This window comes from Limulus polyphemus, unplaced genomic scaffold (assembly GCF_000517525.1).
Source record: "Limulus polyphemus unplaced genomic scaffold, Limulus_polyphemus-2.1.2 Scaffold387, whole genome shotgun sequence".
Lineage (NCBI taxonomy): Eukaryota > Metazoa > Arthropoda > Merostomata > Xiphosura > Limulidae > Limulus > Limulus polyphemus.
Window position 1 is genome coordinate 401592 of NW_013665997.1, and position 22572 is coordinate 424163.

General features: G+C 32.4%; 1 protein-coding gene across 2 annotated transcripts in view; it reads left to right on the forward strand.

Annotated features, from left to right (window-relative positions):
* The window catches only part of LOC106457889 (hemicentin-1-like), a 150812-nt gene that overhangs the window by 114834 nt on the left and 13406 nt on the right, over positions 1-22572 (forward strand). For both annotated transcript variants that reach the window (XM_022383952.1, XM_022383954.1), the window contains exon 9: positions 18070-18186. In XM_022383952.1, coding sequence (XP_022239660.1) covers positions 18070-18186 — 117 coding nt within the window. The remainder of the gene's footprint in view (positions 1-18069; positions 18187-22572) is intronic.

Sequence of the window (22572 nt, forward strand, 5' to 3'; positions counted from 1 at the left end):
GTTTACCTGAGTTAAAAACAGGATTTCATAAATCTAAGTAAGTCTGGAAAATGTACAGACGATTTTGTGGAAGTTATATTTGTATATGCGAGCGGTGAGATAAAAGGACCCTTTTTATTGTTTCATCAAATAAAGTACCTACCATAAGGTACTAAAGTGGTTTAATAGCATAGTGATTTCAGATTTATGGAATGGCCCGAAATATTTTATAGATATAACATTAAACTCACTTTCATTACTAACACCATAGATGTATTCCCTCGTGGTATTGAGAATCAAGCTCAATTGACGTTTATCTAATTATTTCTTAAACAAACAGCTTTCCAAGTGGCTTCTCTTTGACTGGGTAATTCACCGGCTGTTATTTATGGGATGATGGTATGTCTGTTTGTGGGTGTTTTTCTGTGTGTAAAAATCTTTGATGGAGTACATGAAGGAGAGCATGAAATCTCAGAAGTGTCGTTGCAGGAAAACACCCGTACTCATTCAGCTTGTGGCCCACTTTCTATCATTTTGCATCAGATTTTATTATTTTATGACCAGTTTCTTCTATCTAAATTTAACACATCTTGTACCAAGCTGCCTCATTTTACGTGAAATTAGTTATGACACTACAAGAATTAAATAGCGCTAACACATATAAAAATGTGTTCACATATCGTACCGATCAATACAAAGCGCGTTAATATCGATCATAGTGAATTGAGTCTATCCCTAAAGAAAAATATCCTGGAAGTTGTATTAATGTTCACAACTTGGTCCATGTTACACTTTACTAAAAGAGTTCTATATTTCTGTCTTGAATCATGTACAGCCACACAAATGTACACATATAAGTAGAACAGTAAACACGTAGTTATTAAGTACGACATAAATTAATATGCAACTTAAAGATAGGTTACGTACATGTACCAAAAATGTAACTGTTATAACATCATTATATGCTATTGTTATAAGATGTATCCAGAATAATTCACTTCTAAATACTGAATAGTATGCATATGAAGATACAGCCCAGTCAGAAACAGTTATTCAAAATACTGAAAAGTGGGCATATAATGATACAGCCCAGTCAGAAACAGTTATTCAAAATACTGAAAAGTATACATATAAAGATAAAGCCCAATCAGACACAGTTAATATTATATATATATATATATAGCATTTCCAAGATACCTGTCAATTAAATATGTAATATATTTAAAACTTAAAATTTAAAAAAATAATTTGCTAATGTTAAATTGCGTTATCAGGATAATATTTTTGTTTTAAAACGTTTATTTTTTTACTGCTTGTTATTTTATTCGTATTGCTTTTATTATAAAGTTGCACTCAATCTTTGTTTGTAGTTAAGCACAAGGCTACACAATGCGCTATCTGTGCTCTGCCCACCACGGTTATCGAAACCCGATTTCTAGCGGTATAAGTCCGCAGACATACCACTGAACTCAATCCTTATCTTCTAAATTACATCTCCAGTCTATGAAATGTTTGCAAACCTTTGATGGAAATCGTATGTAATACTCTTCTCCAGCAATCGTTATTAAAAACAGTGCCAGTTTAATCTAGAAAAGACAAACAAAGAGGTATCAATCTGCAATTCCCATAAAATAAATAGGTTTTAAAACTTTGCGCTTTCTTTACATAATGCCATGACAGTTTTAGTAGCGACCTCTGGTCTCTGTGTCTATGAAATAACTTAAGTAAATGTACCCTTCGTACACTTCCCTTTGTATGCAGAACACTGACCAAATAAAAATAGAATCTCCAAAATTCTACCAGAAAGCTTTTTGTTTTTCTAATTATAAAATTGTTTGCTGCTATTAACATTAGTTTCTCAACAACGTTTTGAAACAAGTTACTAAAGATTGTTCTTTTGTTTGGTTTCGTGCAAGACTACTTGAAGTTTCTCTGCGTTAGCCGTCCCTAATTTTGAGGTGATTAACTAAAGGGGAGGCAACTAATCAACACTACCCACCAACAACGGTTGGGATAATTTATGCCAACGAATAATTAGATTCATTGTCACATTATGGCACATCCAAGGCTGAAAGGGCGAGCATATTCGGCGACGCGTTTTGATCCCACGACCAATAGATAGCGAGTTCAGCGCTCTAACCACCAAACTATGCCATGCAAAATAATAGATCTTTAGTGATGAAAAAAAAGATACTAAAATATATTTTGAAAAAAAATAAGCGGGTTTCCAACGTAAATTGTGAAAAATGGCTGGAATATCGTTAATACATTTTGAACGACAATAATGATTTATATGGAAACACAAAGTAAAGTGCCATTTCAAAACAATAAACATATGAAAAACAAACGCTTACGTTAGTAGAGTGTTTTAATATGTAGAAAATAGTGAAGTCATCCAGATTGAACACAAAATCAGCAATCGCATGCTACTGGATGCGATAATAGTTCAACGTCGGCAATACCCGTATAAGTATGCGTTATTTTGATTTATTTTTCTAGTCACTCATAACAGTTTTAAATAAGGAGTACGACTGCTCTGCTTATAATGTGATGGCTTTGTTATTGCTTCAGTGGTCTCTCAATATCTGGTGTTATTTAATAGATATCAGCCATATACACGTTAAAGTGTGTGAACAGATTTTTTGGTGTACAAAACTGGAAGATAGCTTTTATATGCGAAAACATATGTTAGCTGAGTTCTTGCACAGATCTTAAAATATAACGTTGGCAAATAGAAACATCGGCACATGTAGATACGTAGATCTTGAAAGTCGAGTTGATCAAAACTTGAAAAAAGCGTTGATAACTGGACCAATTGTTGGTTGAGATGTTGTAAAGGAAATATCTGCTGAAGCTTTTCGCCAGACATTAATCGTAGCAGAACCGTCTGGAATTATGAACCATTCCTGGAAAAAAAATATTGAGGAAGATTTTATTACTGAAAGATGAATGAATAAATAACCTATTTACCCAGTAAATTGTAATCTGTAGTCACTTCAAAATGGTCGTCCCCCTGCGGGACAGCGGTAAGTCTTCGGATTTACCATGTTAAAATCAGGTGTTCGATTTCCGTCGGTGGACACAGCAGATAGCCCGATGTCGCTTTGCTATAAGAAAACACATTAACACATCAAAATAGGCCAAAATGTGGCGTTATTCTGAGTAAAGTGCATCGTTTATCTGTCGATACTTTCGTCTTTCTAGACCTATTGTAAGCGCTATTTACATCCTTAGCCTGAAAATAGTTGAATAAATACAGAGAAAGTGTTCAGCATACAGTGTTTGTTTTAAACTTTTCTCGCAAAGCTCCACAAAAGACAGTTTCGTATTACCGTCCAAAGTTTTGAATTGATAGACTACAGAGATGGCAGTACTCACAACCAACATTTGGGCAACTCTATACTGATCAAATAATGATATTTATCCCTAACTTTCAAGGTGCATCAACAGTCTCAAAGTGTAGAGTGCATTATTTTCTGAAAACGGGTCGCAAACCATGAACCCTCGGGTTCGCAGTCTGAAACTCGCTATACGATGTTTAGCCCAGTGTACAGTGAAAGAAGCTCGATACATGAGGGTGGGGGGACTCGAGATTGAGCGAATGAATTTCGTTTCACGGTTTCAGGCATTTGATTTTCATGACAATGATGTGAATTATTTTAGAACATTTTCCTTACCGAACAACCGTCTTATCGATCAAATGAAACATCTTGAATTCGGGAGCAAATTGCAAGCGAAGTGGTACGTAGTTGTGGAGTTATAATTACTTTGTCATCAGTAGAAACTGCCTAACAATCCAAACATTACTAATCTGTATTCTCTGTAAATATATTAAGTATACCTTTTATTTTAGGTAATCATGTTTTCTTGAGACAGTCATATCAAGAACATTTTCTATTTCAGTTTTACTATAAAATGAAACTAGATCAGCCTAAAATTAAAGTATAGAGAAATATTATCAAACTCTCGAGTAACACGGGCTATCTGCGATAGCCGTTCTTAATTTCGAAATGATAAGAGTAGAGGTAAGACAGCTAGTTAAAACCAACTACAGCCAACCCTTTGGCTGCATTGTCAGCTGGAATACTGGAACTTTCCGCCCTAACCTTATAATCCACTCATAGTCCTAATGTGAGGAATGCTATTTTGGGGGTTTGTGGGGGCGGTGATAACGGGACAGGAACCACAGAACTTTAATCTCATGGGAAAAGAAGATATATTGCCAAAATATCGATTGTAACGACAGCGTGACGCTCCAAAATCATCTGTTTTACCGATATTTTCTCTAATATTACATATTTCAATGTTAACATGAAGTGAACATGATACATCTACCTAAATGTAAGTTCTTTGAAAAATGTATTCGTAAAATACAATACCCGTGACAGAACATATTACATATTATTACATATTTCAATGTTAACATGAAGTGAACATGATACATCTACCTAAATATAAGTTCTTTGGAAAATGTATTCGTAAAATACAATAACCGTGACAGAACAAAATAGTAAATTAAGAAATACGTGAGATTGTTATTTTTGTTTCTCTCTACTATTATTTTATATCCTAATAAATATATTAAACTTTTAGCCCATTTTCAGGATTTCATTTGTTTACTATTTTCTTCAATCTATATTTTACACGAACAGTGTGCAATATATATATTAATCAATTTAGCTTATTTTATCTGTGATAACACAAGCTATACAATTATCAGAAGACGTTAAAGCGATATAAATCCACATTACATTAGAAGTTAAAGTTTTATTGAACCATTTAACTTTATACTGATAATTAAGGAGATGACTCACATTTTATTGTTGTATTATAAGTACTGTAAAGAATTCTGTTAACTTGAATAAATTATAAAAAGGCATTAACAATGTAAATTATGGTACAAAAGGAAATGTTTCATGCATTGAATTTTAATGCACCTCGTGCAATTTACAATCAACTGACGAATGTGATCTATACCAAACTAATGTTGTTGATATTCAAATACATTTATAAAATTCTTACCATGCGTGTCCAAAGTTAAAGAAACAATTTCATAATAAAGAGTTCATTTTTTAATTATGTGTCGGGAAATGGGTTTCCTTGTAGTATAGCCCTGGATTTTTGAGCTAGCAATCCGGGTTCAAATGTGTGTGATATCACAAATTTTCCCTGCTCTTTAAGCTGTTGGTGTGTTATAAGAGTGACAGTCAATGTTAGGTTGTAAGGTAATGCCATAAATACGAAATATAATACAACTCTTAAGTGGAAGGTAATGAATATCTTAATAAAATTTAATACTGATGATGTATTATGTATTATGAGCAAAATTTAATGACACATGCAATACGTACTAACTTCAAGATGAACGTGATGATTTTAAATAGTTTCTTTTAAAATAAGAGTAAAAGCTAGAAAAAAATTCTTAGGACCTATCAACGCTTCGTGTTCTACCTACATAACGTTAATATTTAACGAGTTGACCTGTTTTGTTTTTGCCATTTATGCAAAAGAGCTAAACAGCGTTAAATATTGCGTGATTAGAGAATAAAACAAATCTATTATTTATTTAATAATGTAGTTTGATAAAAAAAAAGGTTACTTTGACCTATATATAACCTTTATTACTCTGTTAAAATGTGTGGTTTTTCGGCGTAGCATAATGTTCTGCGATGGCTCAGCGGCAAATAAAACTAAAAATTGGGTTTAAGTACCCGCGTAATCCATTGTGTAGCGTTGCCCTAATCAGCAAACAAACAGACTTTTAGAGTTTTTTTTTCTCTCAAACATATAAATATCTTTGTTACATATATTTTATACATAGTGAGTCAAAAGAATATCTAATGTTGAAATTCTAATGTCAGTGCTTTGTCAACCATTATCATTTTGTGTGTTGAGCAGCCAAGAAACCACATGTAACTCCAGTTAAATATATTTACTAACTGTGTTTGTTTGGTACATCATTAGCAATCATTACGTATTCTAACGTTTCATACTACCATGAATCGTATAGCAATGGAAACTGATACTTTACTTTGTGTTTGTTTGGCACAGCATTAGCAATCATAACGTATTTTAATGTTTCATATTACCATGAATCGTAAAGCAATGGAAGCTGATATTTAAATATATATATATATATATATAGAGAGAGAGAGAGAGAGATGGGGTAGGGATAGTATAACCGTTTTATGTTTCTCAATTTATTCTGTTACATACCTAAACATTGAGGCAGAAATGGATGCATGTGCTTTTGTAGAATGTCCGATTTCTTGTTAATCTGACGTGTCAAGTCAACCGGCATTTATATTTTATCATTCTGTGCGTGGCTTAATCTAGAAAGGAAATTAGAAACCAGGGCCATGCAATGTGTACTGAAAAAGGAAATTGATATGCTCAATATACTTGCTTTTTCACTGAAAATATAATGTAGTTAATCAGATACGTTCAGCGAACGAAGCTATGGACTGTTGCGTGTTTTATGGGTGTTCAGTCAGTTTGTTTTCACGAAGTGTATATACACTTTTGTTTCTCTTTCCTCTATATTATATTGAAATGTTTTACAATGCGGAAAATTTTTGCTTACGAAGATAAAAATAGTTTAGGCTTGGAGTTTTTCGGTAATTATTCTAAATTGAAAAATAAATATTGAAGTTCATAATGTCATTTTGGATAAATTGATAATGTATTATTTAAAGGCAGACTTACCGTTGTCCCACCAAGGGACATTGGGTTTAGTACGTTCCATGATTCATGGTTCATAGACAAGAAGAACCACATATTACATCAGAACAAATACCTGATGCCTGAGAAGAGACGTGTAATTATAATTATAGCAAACTGGTATATAAGCTCTGCGGTATCTCAATAAATAAGCAGCTTTTCAATTTAAAAACTCAGAAATGTGTTTTACATAAAAGATTTTTTTATCGTAATAGTTGTAAGAGATTGGTGAAACTAATGCATGGGCTATATACAAGACAAGGTTTCATATATTTATAAAGCTGAAAATACTGCTCTAACTTAGCTATGAGATACATTTTAATATCGCTGCTAACATTACTGCAAACACTTAGTACTGGAGTACCATAAAATGTGAAGATTAACAGGTTTGTAAATTATATAGGACATTTCAAGTATTGGAATCGATTAACGTTTACACATTGTTGTTTTTAATCATATGCACTTTAATAAGCCTTACTCTGTTATGTACTCTTTTAAAATATTAACTTGTTAAATACGTTTCGCGTGAGTTCAATATATCAATTTTGTAAGTCGAAATAAAAGAAGTTGAGGATACGCTCTGATATAAGTTTACCGCATGTCTGATTGAGCACTTGATTTTCTGCACTTGAATGAAATCGAGTTCAAGAGGTCAAATGCATAATAACATTTCATCAAATCATCATATTATTTTTCTCAGAAAGTAAGCGAATTATTTTGCTATTAAACTTTAATAACAATAGCAAGATTTTAGCTTTACCATGGTTCAATAGTTACCTTTAGCTTTATATTTTTCTGTCTTTTAACAAGTATTACTGACTAGATCGACCACAAACGTTTTTTAAGGCACGTATATTAATATGACTTATGTATCAAGCATATAACACAATAGTTCTAAGTTAATTAAATCCTACCAAATATGAGAATAAATGAGCATTAATTATAGTTGGTCACAAGTTGTTCTACATGTCGATTGTTCAATTATATCAAAATTAGGTTATCGCTATACAAACGTACATTTACTTAGTTCAAAAATACACACAACAAAAGCAAAAACAAAACTGTTGTTAAATGTTAAAAGTGCTATGTTTGAGGACTTATATTACTAAAAATAGGGTTTTAATACTCGCTGTAAGCGGAGCAGAGATAGCCGAATGTGGTCGGTTTTGCTGTAAAATGCAAAATATGTTATGTTAGTCACATAACTGAATTTTCTGTCACAACTGATTTAATGTAGGTTATATGAGAGTTTTTTCAAGGTGTTGTTTCCAAAGTGTTACTTCAAACATTTTTCTTATCGTATCAAAAGGTAAGAGGTATTTGATATTTGTTGTATGGTTAATATTCTTTGGTAAGGCCGGTCCATAACAGCTGCTCAAGTCTTATTTTAAATTGGATTTAAGCTGTGTGTGTCCAACATGTAAACTGAGTTTGTTTTGGAGAGCTAAAATAAAATGCTGATGCTACAAAACTCAAACATCCAGAAAATCTTTCATAGCTAAACACTTACATGAAAAGACACTCATTTGAATGGAACAAGTAAACGAAATTAAAAAACTTTTTGGTTTTTGTTTCCTGAACCTTAAAGAGTATACCACATTTCATTTAAGAGAATACAAAACCTTTGAATCATCACATAGCTAAAACTGTCCTAGGTGCCACCACGTAATTCGAATGATATATTCAAACGTTGGTTACATTAATACACTATGTCGTTCTGGGATATGTTTAACCTCTTGTATCGTTATTATTCAATACTGCCAGTATTCAATTAACATTAACTGTTGATTAAACATTGATAATGATCTTATTCTCGCAACAGTGCTTATTCTCTTTGTTGTTCAATAACTATTCTATAATGCTTTCTCTATGAATTTATGTATTTGAATTTAATATATTTTTCATTTCATACATTAACATTTTTGTATCTATGGAAATAAGCAGATATTACGCTAACTAAATAGAAGGTGAAACACGTGGTGAAAGTAAATGGAAATATTGTTTTTTACGAAGTGCTGTTTATATCATAGAGGTCTCAGTATAGAAGCCGAAACGTCGTCCCATTTTCATTCAATAGGCAGTTGCGATCCATTAAACTTCTCAAACCTACTATGTCTATTCTACTTAAAGTTACCCTGAAACAACTTTTTTCACGTCCTGCTCTAATATTTCAAAAGTCTGCTTCCCTAAAGCGGCCATGACACCGACAGGATTTCTGGAATAATATTTTCCTTGATACATATTTTCTAATGAAACAGTATTGAAAGAAAATATCTCAAGTAAGTAAATAAGTAACAAATTCTGACTTTTTTTACTATTTATTTATGATGGCTTATACATAACCATAACAACTCATTGTTTGAACTTAAAAAGCAAGCACTGTTCTACGTTACAAACTAGCGGCGCCTCTAGCTATCCAGTACGACACTTCAAATACGTTGTTTACATCTAATAATAATGATGCTTATGTTTCTTTTATATACATAAAAACATTTATAACAAAGAGGTACACAAACAATGTTGAATGCGAGAGTAAGTTGACCAGAATACAAACTTGTTTATTAACAAAAAATATGACAGATGCCTTTGTTTATAATAAAATCACCATGCACTATGTTACACGCAAAAACTTCTATAAATTAAGTATGATATGCAAACACGAAAACGTTAAAGCTTCGACTAGCATACTAGATCAGTTCTTGCTAATTGAAAGAAGCATGGCCTTCACCGATATAAATTAGCACGCTTATCCTCACTGGATGAAGGGCGACAATTTAATGAAGATAGTACTACTTATTCAGATATTCAGATACGCATATTAGCAGATGTGTAGCTTGCAATTGAAATTGCTATTTATATGAAACAAGTTCGACTACAAAATAATGGATTATTTAAACGTGAATACATACTAATCACGAGATGTTTTTGTAAGCAAAGAAAGTGTAAATCCATATTTTCTCAGAAAAAATTAATAAACACTGTTACGGAAATCGTTATTGTCACAAGCTGATTAGGTTAAGTTTACTTGTGTGATAAACAGTGCTTTCAGAGATAAAAAGAAAATATATGTTAAGTAAATTTCGATGTTTTTACGAAACACAAAGCGATTCCACTTAAAGTTTTGTGATATTGAAAGTTATGTCTCCACAGAAATTCAGAGAAACTCGATTTGAAATTATAATGAAACTTAAGCTAAACTTTTTTGTAAATACCTCAGTGAAATAAAGGCTATAAATAAAATCATTATATGTGATTTATCAAAGTGGTAGAACCAGAAGGAGTACACTTGCCTCTTATTTAAATCAAAAGTGTAAACAATGTAATTGTATGCTTAAAACTAGTCGCAACTCAGTTCCTTAAAATGAACACTTAATGCTGATTCTTCTATCTTTATAAAAGTTCACGTACAGGACAAGGAAACTTAAGAGATCGGATTAGTGTCAGTTCAGGAATATCTCAACATGAACATATGGGATTTTTGAAAAATAAATATGAAGTTCAATGTATCTTCGATTCATCATTTGTCACTGAGTTATACCGGAATTATGATATCTCAGTTCTGTGTTTCAATGCAATGTTATATACCGTAACAAAAAAATCATGCTTATTTCACATTGTTCATGCACTGTCTGTCACATTTTTCATGTACTGTCTATCTCTGAACCAGAAAGGGACAATTATATTTTAGTGTATATCTGCTAAACTAATGAAATATTATAAATTTTAGAGTAAAAGGTAAGATGGAGAACATATTAATACAGATAATAATCTAACAGTTTCTCTACTAAATGACCCAGTAGATATTTCCAATAACTGTATAATATCATAACAACCTAACTTATTGTTAGCATTCATGTTTGTATTTGTCATCTGACTGCTAAGAAATGAAAATCTTAGCTGCACAACAGGTCAACATCTACTTATATTTATGAAATTGTTTTCAATTACTAGAATTGTGTACTGCAAGTCTAGAATATATTATTAACCTATGAAATATGCTATCCTACTACTAAATGCAAGTCTAGAATATATTATTAATCTATGAAATATGCTATCCTACTTGGTGAGCTTTAAAACGCGATTAAACGATCTTTCTTGTGAATATTAACTTTAACATACGTCACAGAGCAACATAGAAACAGTTCTCTAGATAAACCTTTTCCAGAGTAGAAGGACTGAACATTATCTATTTATTTGCTTTCGGCATTTACATGCAACGCATGCGTACTCAAAATAATCCCTACTGGATCTATCCGTTCGTGTTTCATTCAGGGTTCCGTGCTAATAAATGTACCAGATATATGGGAAACTTTACTGAGTCACTTATACTAAGCATTAGTTAGCGATTCATGAACACTTAAGCATTAGCTTTTCGTAATGCATATTGTCTTGTATTACATCATTCTAAAGATTTTCTAGAAGAAATTGAAACATCACGATATTTTATGAATTTACAAAATCGTTCGAGATTAATGTGAAAACTGTTATGTAGTCTAATTTATAATGTTTAACATTCATCTTAAAGTGAAAAAGCCAATAAATGAGAAACAATTCCAGAAGCAGGATGGCTCGGGTTTATAGAGATGTAAAAATAGAAAAGGCACAGTGGATCTTTGTGAAAACAAAATACTTTCATCCATGCTATTCAGCACATATACAACGTCTATTGTGTGCAAACTAAGCTTGTCTATAACGCTTCATAATTTATAACGAAATAGTTTACATTACATTTTTTTCGTATCATACAACCACAGTAATTTTATCATTTTCAATGCTGCTTATTCGTCGACTTTAAAGTGCACATATGTTTAAAAAAATGCACTAGGAGTTTGTTCAATTGATCACATTACGAACTCGTAAGTTCATTTAGAAACTTTATGTTTTCCGTGCTAAAATCTGCTAAGCTAAACACAATTATACAGGGTGATATTTGTAAGATATTTGAGATACTTCTCTTAAATAGTAACTTAACCAATTTCATAACAAATATGTTTTTAACCATATCTGTATTTGAAGAAAGGAAACCCACTTTTAGAATATTAAAGTATAGAGATGGCTTGAATGGGTAACGCAGGAAACTTTATTACAAATTTCACAAAATAATAAATGTTTTCGACAAGGTTTTATTATCATCAGGTAAACCTGAAGTTTGATGAAGCAATAGTTACCTTAAGTAATTATTATATATTTGTATATTTACTCGCTTTCTGACATGATGACTTTTAAGGAAACGATACTGTTAGTCTGAATCAACGTTTTTCCTGGAGTTGAATCTGAATCAATTGTTTTTTGGTAATTTATATGATGTGGTAATTACAGTAGAAATTTAAATATATGTGCTTATTCCATACATAGCCCCCCCCCCCCAGTGGAACATCGGTATGTCTGCGGACCTACAACGCTAAAAACCGGGTTTCGATACCCGTGATGGGCCGAGCACAGATAGCCCATTGTGCAGGCTTGTGCTTAACTTCAAAGAAACAAACAAACCGTACTTAAGAACACGATAATCGTCATTAATTGCTGTTTCCCGCCACAGGAAATAAATATGGAAGCCAAATAACTTATGTACCCACTTCGTGTTTTAGAATAACAGTTACCGTTGTCTTTCGTTTAGAATAGCTACTAGCCATTGTGAAACCCCAACAAACGGTTTGTACATACTCCAAGAAATAACCTTCTAAACTATGTACACCTTAACACTTTCTTTTTGCTATTTATAGTGATATGAATTATTTATTGAGTGAAACGAAACCTAAAACTTTTTATCTAGCTTGAATCTATGTTATGAAGTAAAAGTAACGTTCATGCTCAGTTCTGTAAACCACAGCGATTCAGGATAATTCCCAAATATTCCTAGAATCAGCATGATGTCCAATACACTGCTATGACCATGAGTCTAATGAGGACAAGGACAATTCTTATAATCCATGTGATGTATTGTCAAGTGTTATGTCCCCTATCTTCAAAAGTATAATATAAATACTGATGTCTTGCTAACTCCTGGTCAATAAGCGGAGTGTGTAAAACACTACTGTCTAAAATCACATCAAATGTGTCGTTCACAACTATATTATATATCTTGATGAGCATATAATAAAATCTATCAGAACTATTTATCCATCAGTATTTTGAGTTAATCGTGGTTTATACAACGTTAAAGTCATAACATATTATTTTCTTCAGAAGATCTTCTGTCTACGAAGTAGGAAGTAATCACTCATCATCTACACAAAAGTAACAACATCAGTAATAACAATTCTAATACGGAAAACTCTCAAAAGCACTACATCTTCTTGACCATCCATCATACTTAAAGTCTTATGTTACTTCATCTTTCGACCAGAAACCACTTACATATACACAACAGTCCACTATAATGAAGATTTCAACAACCAAATAGTCAATTAATTCAACTAGTACAATAAGGCAATGCTGAATCTCATCATTAAGAAAGCAACCCGATCAATGAATGAGTTTCAACTGCGTGGCTAAGATAGTTTGTTAAATTAGCAACTGTATCATTAGAAATTACAGTGTATTGCGTGTCAGCCAAATATATATAAGTGAAACCGGATGTTCATTGTTTAATATATTTTTTAATAGTCCTAGATGTGTTACATAAGGTAACACATGTTACAACTGAATATTGATTACATTCCGCGGAATATCTTAATCTCACATACGTTATTTATTCTACAGCCACACACCCCTCGAATAAAAAACTTACACATATTTGCCAACTTTAAAACTATATATTTTTAACACTCAGTAATGTATAATCTTATCGATTTTACAATTTCTAGTCTTAGTTATATATTATTCATGATAGATGGCGTTATAATGATACTTCTCTGTATTATTTTTTAACTATTAATATATATTTTTTATGAAAAGCAAAGCTTTTAAAAGTAGTTTTTATTTCTGACATGTTAGCAATTTATTTTCTTTACCTGTAGCGTTTATTTTTCATAGTTGTGTTTTTCCTTTAGCAACTGTTCACTATATATGCTTGAAAAAATGATATACTTCATTTACAAATTTACTAAATAACCATACTCAAAGCCGTTTTTGTTTTTAGTTGCGTTTCCATTGTGTAAGTTGCTTGTGAAATGCTTTAACATAGAAAAAAGCCGTAGGTCGAAACATTTGTGAACTAGCAGTTTATTCCGGATATTACGTCAATATGCTTATTAACATAGAAAAAAGCCGTAGGTCGAAACATTTGTGAACTAGCAGTTTATTCCGGATATTACGTCAATATGCTTATTAACATAGAAAAAAGCCGTAGGTCGAAACATTTGTGAACTAGCAGTTTATTCCGGATATTACGTCAATATGCTTATTAATCGCTTCTGTTCTCCAGTATTCACATCGTGACATTAAAACTAATGTTAGTTATGAGAATGATAATAACCCATGTTGTTTGGCCATGTCCTGTTACATTAGACAGAAACCTCAGAATCATTTTTACCCAACATGCTAGATGTATATTTCCCATACGAATTCTAGCTTAAAAAATATATCCAAATGCATAAGTCGTGCTTTTCATTCCAACATTTTTATAAGTAATCAATAATACGTCATTCCTTGCATTACATTAAAAAATATTAAGCCAACTTTGAATAAATACGTTATAAACTAAATATTAATGCATCACATACTTTCTAATTTATTAAATAACGCAAAACATATAATTACAATGCATGATGAATTTAAAGCAATACGCCACATGTAGCCACAAACATTATAAAGTCATTAATTCATCGCATACTATCATTCACATTAAAAACAACATGTTATCATTACAACATATTGTAAAGTTAACATAGTGCATAACATACCATTTATAAACATTATAAACCTTTCACAATAAACTACATATCCTCAAAACACATAATACACTAAATATCAATACACTACGGTACTGTAATACGTGCTCTCTGGTAGCTTAGAGGTATGTCTGAGGGCTTATAAAGTTAAGAATCAGATTTCGACATCCGCAGAGGGCACAGAACAGCACATTCTACAGTTCGTGCTTAATAACAAATAAACAAAGATTCCAGTACATTACAAACTAAGCAACAATATGTTGTATATGATTACAATGTCTTATAAAACTAAAAACGACGTATTATTGCAATAATAAAAATAATACACTAAAGTATCATCACAACACATTATATGCTAAACAACAATTCAGTCCATCATACATTCTAGAAGAATCCCTTATTTATCTATTTAAATGTGACAGGGATATAGTTTGGAGGAACTTCTCTAAACTTCTCAAACAAACGGTCCTTTATCAAGGTGGCTGGGGTCTATAAATCAAATGATATAGGCTTTAATGTGAATGGGAAAAGAGAGAACACCAATAAAATCCACTTAACAGGAAAGGTGTCGAATAATCTTCCTGTCCTATGTCCGAGCTGAAAAACGAAACATAAAAATCTGTATAAAACTGCATGTTGGTGTTTATCTAGCTGCATCGTTAGGCGTTTATCATGGTACGTACGTTTGTTTGTTTGTAGTGTAAATTGTATAGCCATATTGCTTGTGTGGCGCTCTCGAAAGCATGTGGTGAGCAAAGGTTAATCAAATAAGAAGCATGCTAAGTTATGGACCTAAATAAATAAATAATAAAAATAGTATTTTATTCTAACATTTAAGCGGTGGTATTGGTATTACTAAAGTGACTTTATTAACAGTATACTGGTTTGTACCAACATAAAATAAATTTTGAATAAATCTTTAATGTTTTCCTAACTGACATTCGAGAGATGTTTGACTTTAATTCATTTTATTATTTACATTATAAATTTTGTCAAGATCTATTCAAAAAAAAATATCAAAATGTATGAAAAATACAATAAAAACTAATTTGACTGAAATATAGAGACTTCTATAGTATTTTTTTTCTCCTTTTTAGATTTTATCACGCTATAACTATAATTGGTTGTTACTCGTGTGACTAATAGCGTTTTTGTCTATTTTTATAGCCTATATTTATGTTAGTTTTAAATCAAGTTGCAATTAAAACACAAATATCGATTTAATTTTTAATAGTTTTTACACGCCATACATATTAATCACGTATATCTAGCTGTAAGCAAATTAATTAAAAATAATGCTTGATTGTGAACATACACATTAAGCAGGGTTAGTGTACACATGGTTTCACAAAGATTAAAAGTTGGGCGTATAGTAAATACTGACAGTACATTGGTCTTTCTTCTGTCCTATTCTGAGTACTTTTATGTAATTAGAACCATAAATTTGGAACAGTTCGTTCCAAAACTTACATCACAAATACCACTTGTGTCCTTTTTTTTTCGTTCTATATAAACTACGGTGACAATAACATGTGAAAAGAATTGTCCCTAACTCATCAACTTAAGTACATTTGCAGTAGGGTGGCATTTACATTAGATATTAAAATCAAATAGCAAATTGATAAATAGGCTTATTGCACTTGGATACAATCGACTCCCATCAATCCATGAGACAAAGCTTCACACATTATTGTTGCTATCATAAATCTAGAACATACAAATGACAAAATAAATCATTTAAGGCGTGACCTTTCATGCAGGCTGTAAATTTGCACGAATGAAAGAGAAAGGTACTTACAATATGACAAGTCTTTAATTGTATCGTGTTTTAAAGTTTTCTAGCAGTCATAAGGAAATCCAAACGCATGAAAGGTTTTCGTTTTTATATGCTCTAAACACGATAATAAAAATCAGATTCTTATCTAATTTTGGAAAGAGAATCGTCTTTAATTAAAGACTTTAACCATCAAACCCTGAAATGGCCTGATCGTTAGAGCGGTCGACTTGCAATTTTTTCATTGTGAAATCGAAATCCGTAGGCATACTTATTCGCTCTTTCACGTGAGGATATTACGGTCAGTCCAACTATTTGTTGGTAAAGAGTAGCCCAAGAGTTGGAGGTGGATGGAATTGACAAGCTGCCTTCCCTCTAGTCTTTCACCACAAAATTAGGGACGGCAAGAGAACATTTTCTCATAGTAGCTTCGCGCGAACTTCAACAAAGAAACACGTTAACTAAAAGCTGATATAGAAATCATTTATGTACAGGAATCATGTACTATATAAATAATTTTACAGTTTAAAATGATATTTAATAAAATTCATAAAAATACGCGCCTTATTCTTGGATAGTTTATTACCGCAAACGTTAAACGGAATGTCTGGATGTTGCGGCTTTATGAAATATGTGCCTTTGTTGAGCTTTGTAATATAATAAGGTTATCGCGGTAGAACACTTACATGCTAAATATAGTAAATAAGAAGATCGAAAAGCTCCCCTTTCAAAGAAATATACGTTAGGAATATATCGAGATGTTGAATTAAACAATTCGTTTACCTTTTTTATTTGGAGCTTTTAAAAATATTAGAAATTATATAATTTTATTTCGTTAATGTGTAATATTGTGCATTACAGAAGGTAGAGTATGTTATATTACAACGAATTTGAATATCGAAATCAGCTAGTAACGTGACAACTACAGTCGATATAAAGTCAAGGTGAAACCGCATGTGTCAGGACTATATAGTGATACTTTTCGCCTAACGTAGGCAATGTGATGCCACGAAAAATTGATTGCTTTTGAGAAGGGTATGTAGCACGTAAAATATTCATACACTCATGTCATAGAGATGTGAAAACATTGGTAAATTCAAATTTCTAAATTCGTGGCATTCCTTGTGCTTAAATGCATTAGTAAAAAATAAATATATATCATTTTGGGGCACCAAGACCTTTCAAAAAGAGACCTGTAACAAGTCATACTCCAGGTGTAATAGGCCAAATTCGTTGTCTTCAAACGTGTGAGATTACTCGAGCACAAAGTTCAATGAAAAAAAAACATGCATCAATACGAATAGAACCAAGAAGTATCTTCTGGAAAAGTGACGCAAGTCACGCGTACACAAGTTTCTTGTAGGACATATCCGTTCAACTGTTGTGTTCTTCAAGCAGCTGGAGAATGGAGATATAGTAGTCAAGTCGTCAAAATCGGAATGTAGAAACGGGGACATGAAATCGTCGTTCACACTTCATATATTATGAAAAGCAAGCAGGAAGGAGTGGTGCTGTTTTGACAATATAGCTTTACCACGAATCCTTGTTTGCAGTGGAAACTACGGTGCAGAGATATTATGAAAATGAAATGTCTTTAAGATGCATGACAAGACGAGGGGCATGGACTGCAACGACTTGGTGAGGATCCAAAATCCCTTTAATATAAGGCACACAACCTATGTATACTACTATATTTGCAGATATTAATAATAAACATGTAATACATTTCGAAATACTCTTAATTATTATTTTTTTATCTTTTAGATACCCACTGGAAAGTCACTCTCAACCCTTTACTTATCATTCTTAGTGGCATAGTTGGTGGGCTTGTCTTAGTGGCTGTATTAATCGTATTCGTGCTAAAGTTTCGTGGGAGGAATGGTAAGTGTTCATCTTATACAAATATCCGTGTTATTTCATATTATTTTACAATATTGTCAAAATCAACTAGAAGACTTAACAAAAAATCCTTGAGAAATAATTTTTATGAGGATAGGAGCATCTAGCTAAACATATGCTGTAGTCTCACTTGTGTTAACAATTGTTTCTTGATTAACTAACAATACGGTCCGTTGCCGATTAAGTCTCAAAACGAGGAACCAATTACTTTCATGAACAGCATACACTACTTGCAGATAATTTGTATTCCCCTGAAGTAAAATTAAGGTTAATTCTCTTCCATATATTAACTCAAGCCAACATGTATACTTTAGTCCTGTTTTTGCTCCCTGTTCGTGACCTGAGCTCTCTAATAAGCCTTACAAAACTTACCGATGGTAATTAATCAAAATATCTATTTTCTCTCATACAGCTAACATATGCAAGGACAAGTGTCCTGATGGTGGGAACAAATTAATCTACTTTCTCGTAGCTGTAATGGGCTCATTTGGGTAATCAATAAACTACTTATCTTTGGTAAGATATACATATATGTGTTCTGTAAGTTTCATTCAACATTTGCTTACTTGAAAACAAGCATCTTATGTTATAAGCGCACTGCCGACGTTATAAACATTATTATTTCTCTGCTACGTCAGACCATTAACTAAATATTAAAAATATTGTTGAAATACTGTGATAGAAAAATCCACTTTTTCATTTTGTATGTTAATTTGTACCTACTATTAAAAACATTATGATGCGCTTGGGTATATGTGTGTGTGTGTTATAACATTTATCCAGAATATCCTAGAATAATAGATAATTCTTTACATCACATATACAACCATTTTACCTTAAATCATATAGTTTTGTTTATTTTATGTAATTCGATTAAATGTATTATAACCAATAAATTTAATAAACTTGTTGATATTTTATAGGAGAGCTTTGGTTAGTATTTGTGCTTTTAATAACAAATTGTGATGGTGAAAAACCGACTTACTGTTTTACCCTAAAATATGATAAGCCCAATAAGAGCGTGTTTTCGAAGTGGAAGAAACTTAAGACTCCTGAACACTGTACACTCGAGTTTGGGATAAAGTTGGATTTAAGAAGTGTTTACAATTATACAGAAACAAATATATTGTTAGTATTTTACTATTATATTTATTACTAATCTTCTCTTATTACCTGCTGTATATATATTTGTAAATCTAGTGAATTAACCCTAAGGCTATACTCAACTACTCTTGTGCAATATGTCTTCCCAGTTATAAAGTAATTTGGCGCTGATCAGGAATTTTATTACATGGTAATGCTATATAATGAGGTAGATATATTTTGATTTATATAAAGGTTTTATGCAGACTCTGTTACTAATACTTTCTGTGAGCCATTGGAACACATCTGGTGGACTAAATCGACACACTTTGTATCTCCAAGTACAGACATTTTTTAGGTCCGTCTCTATGTCGCTCTGTCAACATTACAAGATATCCAAGACTGGATTAACTAAATTTAGATTTAGGATCAGGGTTGGCCTCGATATAAAGTACGTCTTTTCAAAACATCAGTGTGGCAATGTAAATATTCATGTTGAAAGAGGCGTAGTCTTTCTTCTGTAGAATCTGCCAAACAGTGGAGCTTTGTCCACAATCTAATAACACGACAAGTAATTCACGGATAAATTGGCTGTTAAAATTGGCTGAAACAAGTCCAAGGACTACATAGTAATACTCCACTACTCTTCACAGCATGGACGACGAACTTGTATCGAAGGAATTTTTCCACCTTGCAATCGACCATAGACTCGTCCATCTGAAGAATATAATGGGTATTAGAATTTATTGTTCCACATAATGGTTTCCTCAGTGTTCCCCACCAAAGTTTTCAGGGTCTAGGCACCACGAGAGCTGACTTCCTATTCAAAGATAAGTGAGTAACTCATGGGTTACAGCCCATTTGTGGTATCTGACAGCAAGGTCCTTGAGCAGAGTATATGTACTGGTCTGCAGTATTAAATCCCTGGATAATGGAGTCAATTTCAAATATCCGGTAGAGTTTGAGAACTCGGTTTATTTTGCACAGTTGTAGCGATCTTACATTTGTTCACTTCATTACCCACGGTATGATTTATATATAAGTAAAGTGGACTATTTGAGGCTCTATGAGCCTCTTTCCTTGAGGCTTATTGACTGTAACTGGTTAGCTGTGGCAGATACAGGCCTATATTAACGCTATGCGACAATTCACCATACAATATTCGCATGCAAATTCAGTGGTCCATTACGAGCCGGGATATATTGTCCCAATATTTTATAATGCATTACATATGATATTGCATTACACATAGTACACTAAGGATAAAATCTTTACTAACTTTAACACAATTGTCGATTTAGTTCAAATTGTTCGAAAGTTACTGGGTTAGAAGAATTTTAAGTATATAAAATAATAAATATATTTTAATTTAGTGCTGTAAAATCATTTTTTTTCAATACATTTTAATATATGCACTACATAAATATGCTATAAGTTAAAGGCTACAAACATTTGAAGTTCACATAAAAATCACACACACTGTTATGTGGTAGTACTGTGTAATGTTAAACAATCGTTTATTGTGTAATTTTACGCAATTGTGCATAATTATTTGCAAGCTTTGTGTAATTTTTTATACTATTAGAGTGTATGTCATCATTCAAAGTTATGTAATGTGCACATAAACTTAGAATGGCAGGAAAAAAAGGAAAGTTTTATATAATGACTGAGAGATTTATTGTTATAAAGATAAAGATTATGGAGGTTGAGTGCTTTATATCAATAACGATTTTGGTGCCTCATCATGTCGGATCATATTCTATCTAACCAACCCACCGTGCATGTTAATAATTACCTGCCGTCAAATTTTCACTGTAAAAGAAGCTTTGCCTTTCATGTCCAAAACGTACCACTCCTCCTTTCATTAACCATTTAGTGTACCGAAACGAGCCCATTTCAACAGTCCAATCACACAGAAATCCATAACTGCTGCATCTGGTGACCTCGTATAAATTAGTATCAGTAACCGCTTCGTTTTCAAGGTGCTTGAGGTATGCAATGGTTGAGCGAGAGATATTACTGAAAAATTTTATCTTGGTGAACCTGTTCGCCGTTTTTTCCGTACATATCTTACATTTCTTTGTTATACGAAGTGTCCAGAAAATTGGTATGGTAGTAAGCGAAGTCTACCTTGACATTTATGTCCACTTCATCTGATCCCTAACTTTTCCCCTGGAGCAGTATCCAGTGATGATCATGAATCTCTTCGAAAAGTTTCGTAAAATGCCACGTGCCAGCTTTCAAAATTTTCTACACCCATTGATTAGCAACAAATGGAACGATACTTGTTACAATTATCGAATTACACATGTGCTTAATCGGGTGTTACCACACATGTTACCATTTTATCCCGGCTAGGCTCCGTTCAAACAATTTCCTGCAGCAGTTCCTCCTGTCCTAGATTTGCCGTGGAAGTAACTTGCATACACTTGACATGTGTTGTTTTCCAAACATAGATCCTTATTTATTATGTTGGGTATGGTTCTTTAGAACATGTGAAATGTTTTCACCCATGACTGCTGTATTTGTGGGTTCTCACCTGTTCACAAGACGCTGTACTTTGCTTGCTATGACTGTGGTACGACTTATTACAAGTCTCTTTCTGAAAGGTTCTTGTGTCCCATGTTGATCAATATTCTAGGTTAGAGGAAACTGATTGGCTAAAATTGTTCAATAGTATTTTGTTATTTAAACAATATAAGTAGTATTTTCGACTGCTGCAAAAACAGTGAGATAATTAATTGTTTAGAAATTATTAAATGAATAAAATCATGAAAATTAATTAAAGATAAACTTCATGAAGTAATAAAATAACTTTTCTTGCCGTGGTTCTAGTTGATTAAATGTTTGTATACAGCAGCTCTCTAATTAAAATAATGATTTCGATAATATCTCCAGCTGTATCATAGAAGCTTTTTAACACGTACGATAACGATTTTGATAGTAATTCAATCTGTATCATTATTGTTTAGCATAAAATAGCTTTTTTCTATTTGGTTAATTTAACATTATTGGAAAGAAAATGATAATTCTTTGAGCATCTGTCTTATAGTAACCTACTACAAGTGCCCAGACTAAAATTGCTGTCCTTTTAGTTTCTGCTCAAGGAATGTTCAAAATGATATGCATGAGTTTATAATCTGTGGTTTATCCAACATTTTCTCAGGCATTGCGTGATCTGGTGGTTATGGCACTAGATTCGCAATTTCTGGGTCAGAAGATCGAAACCCTACAGCAAATACGTTCGCCTTTTCAGCCGTGGGAACGTTATAATGTAACATTAAA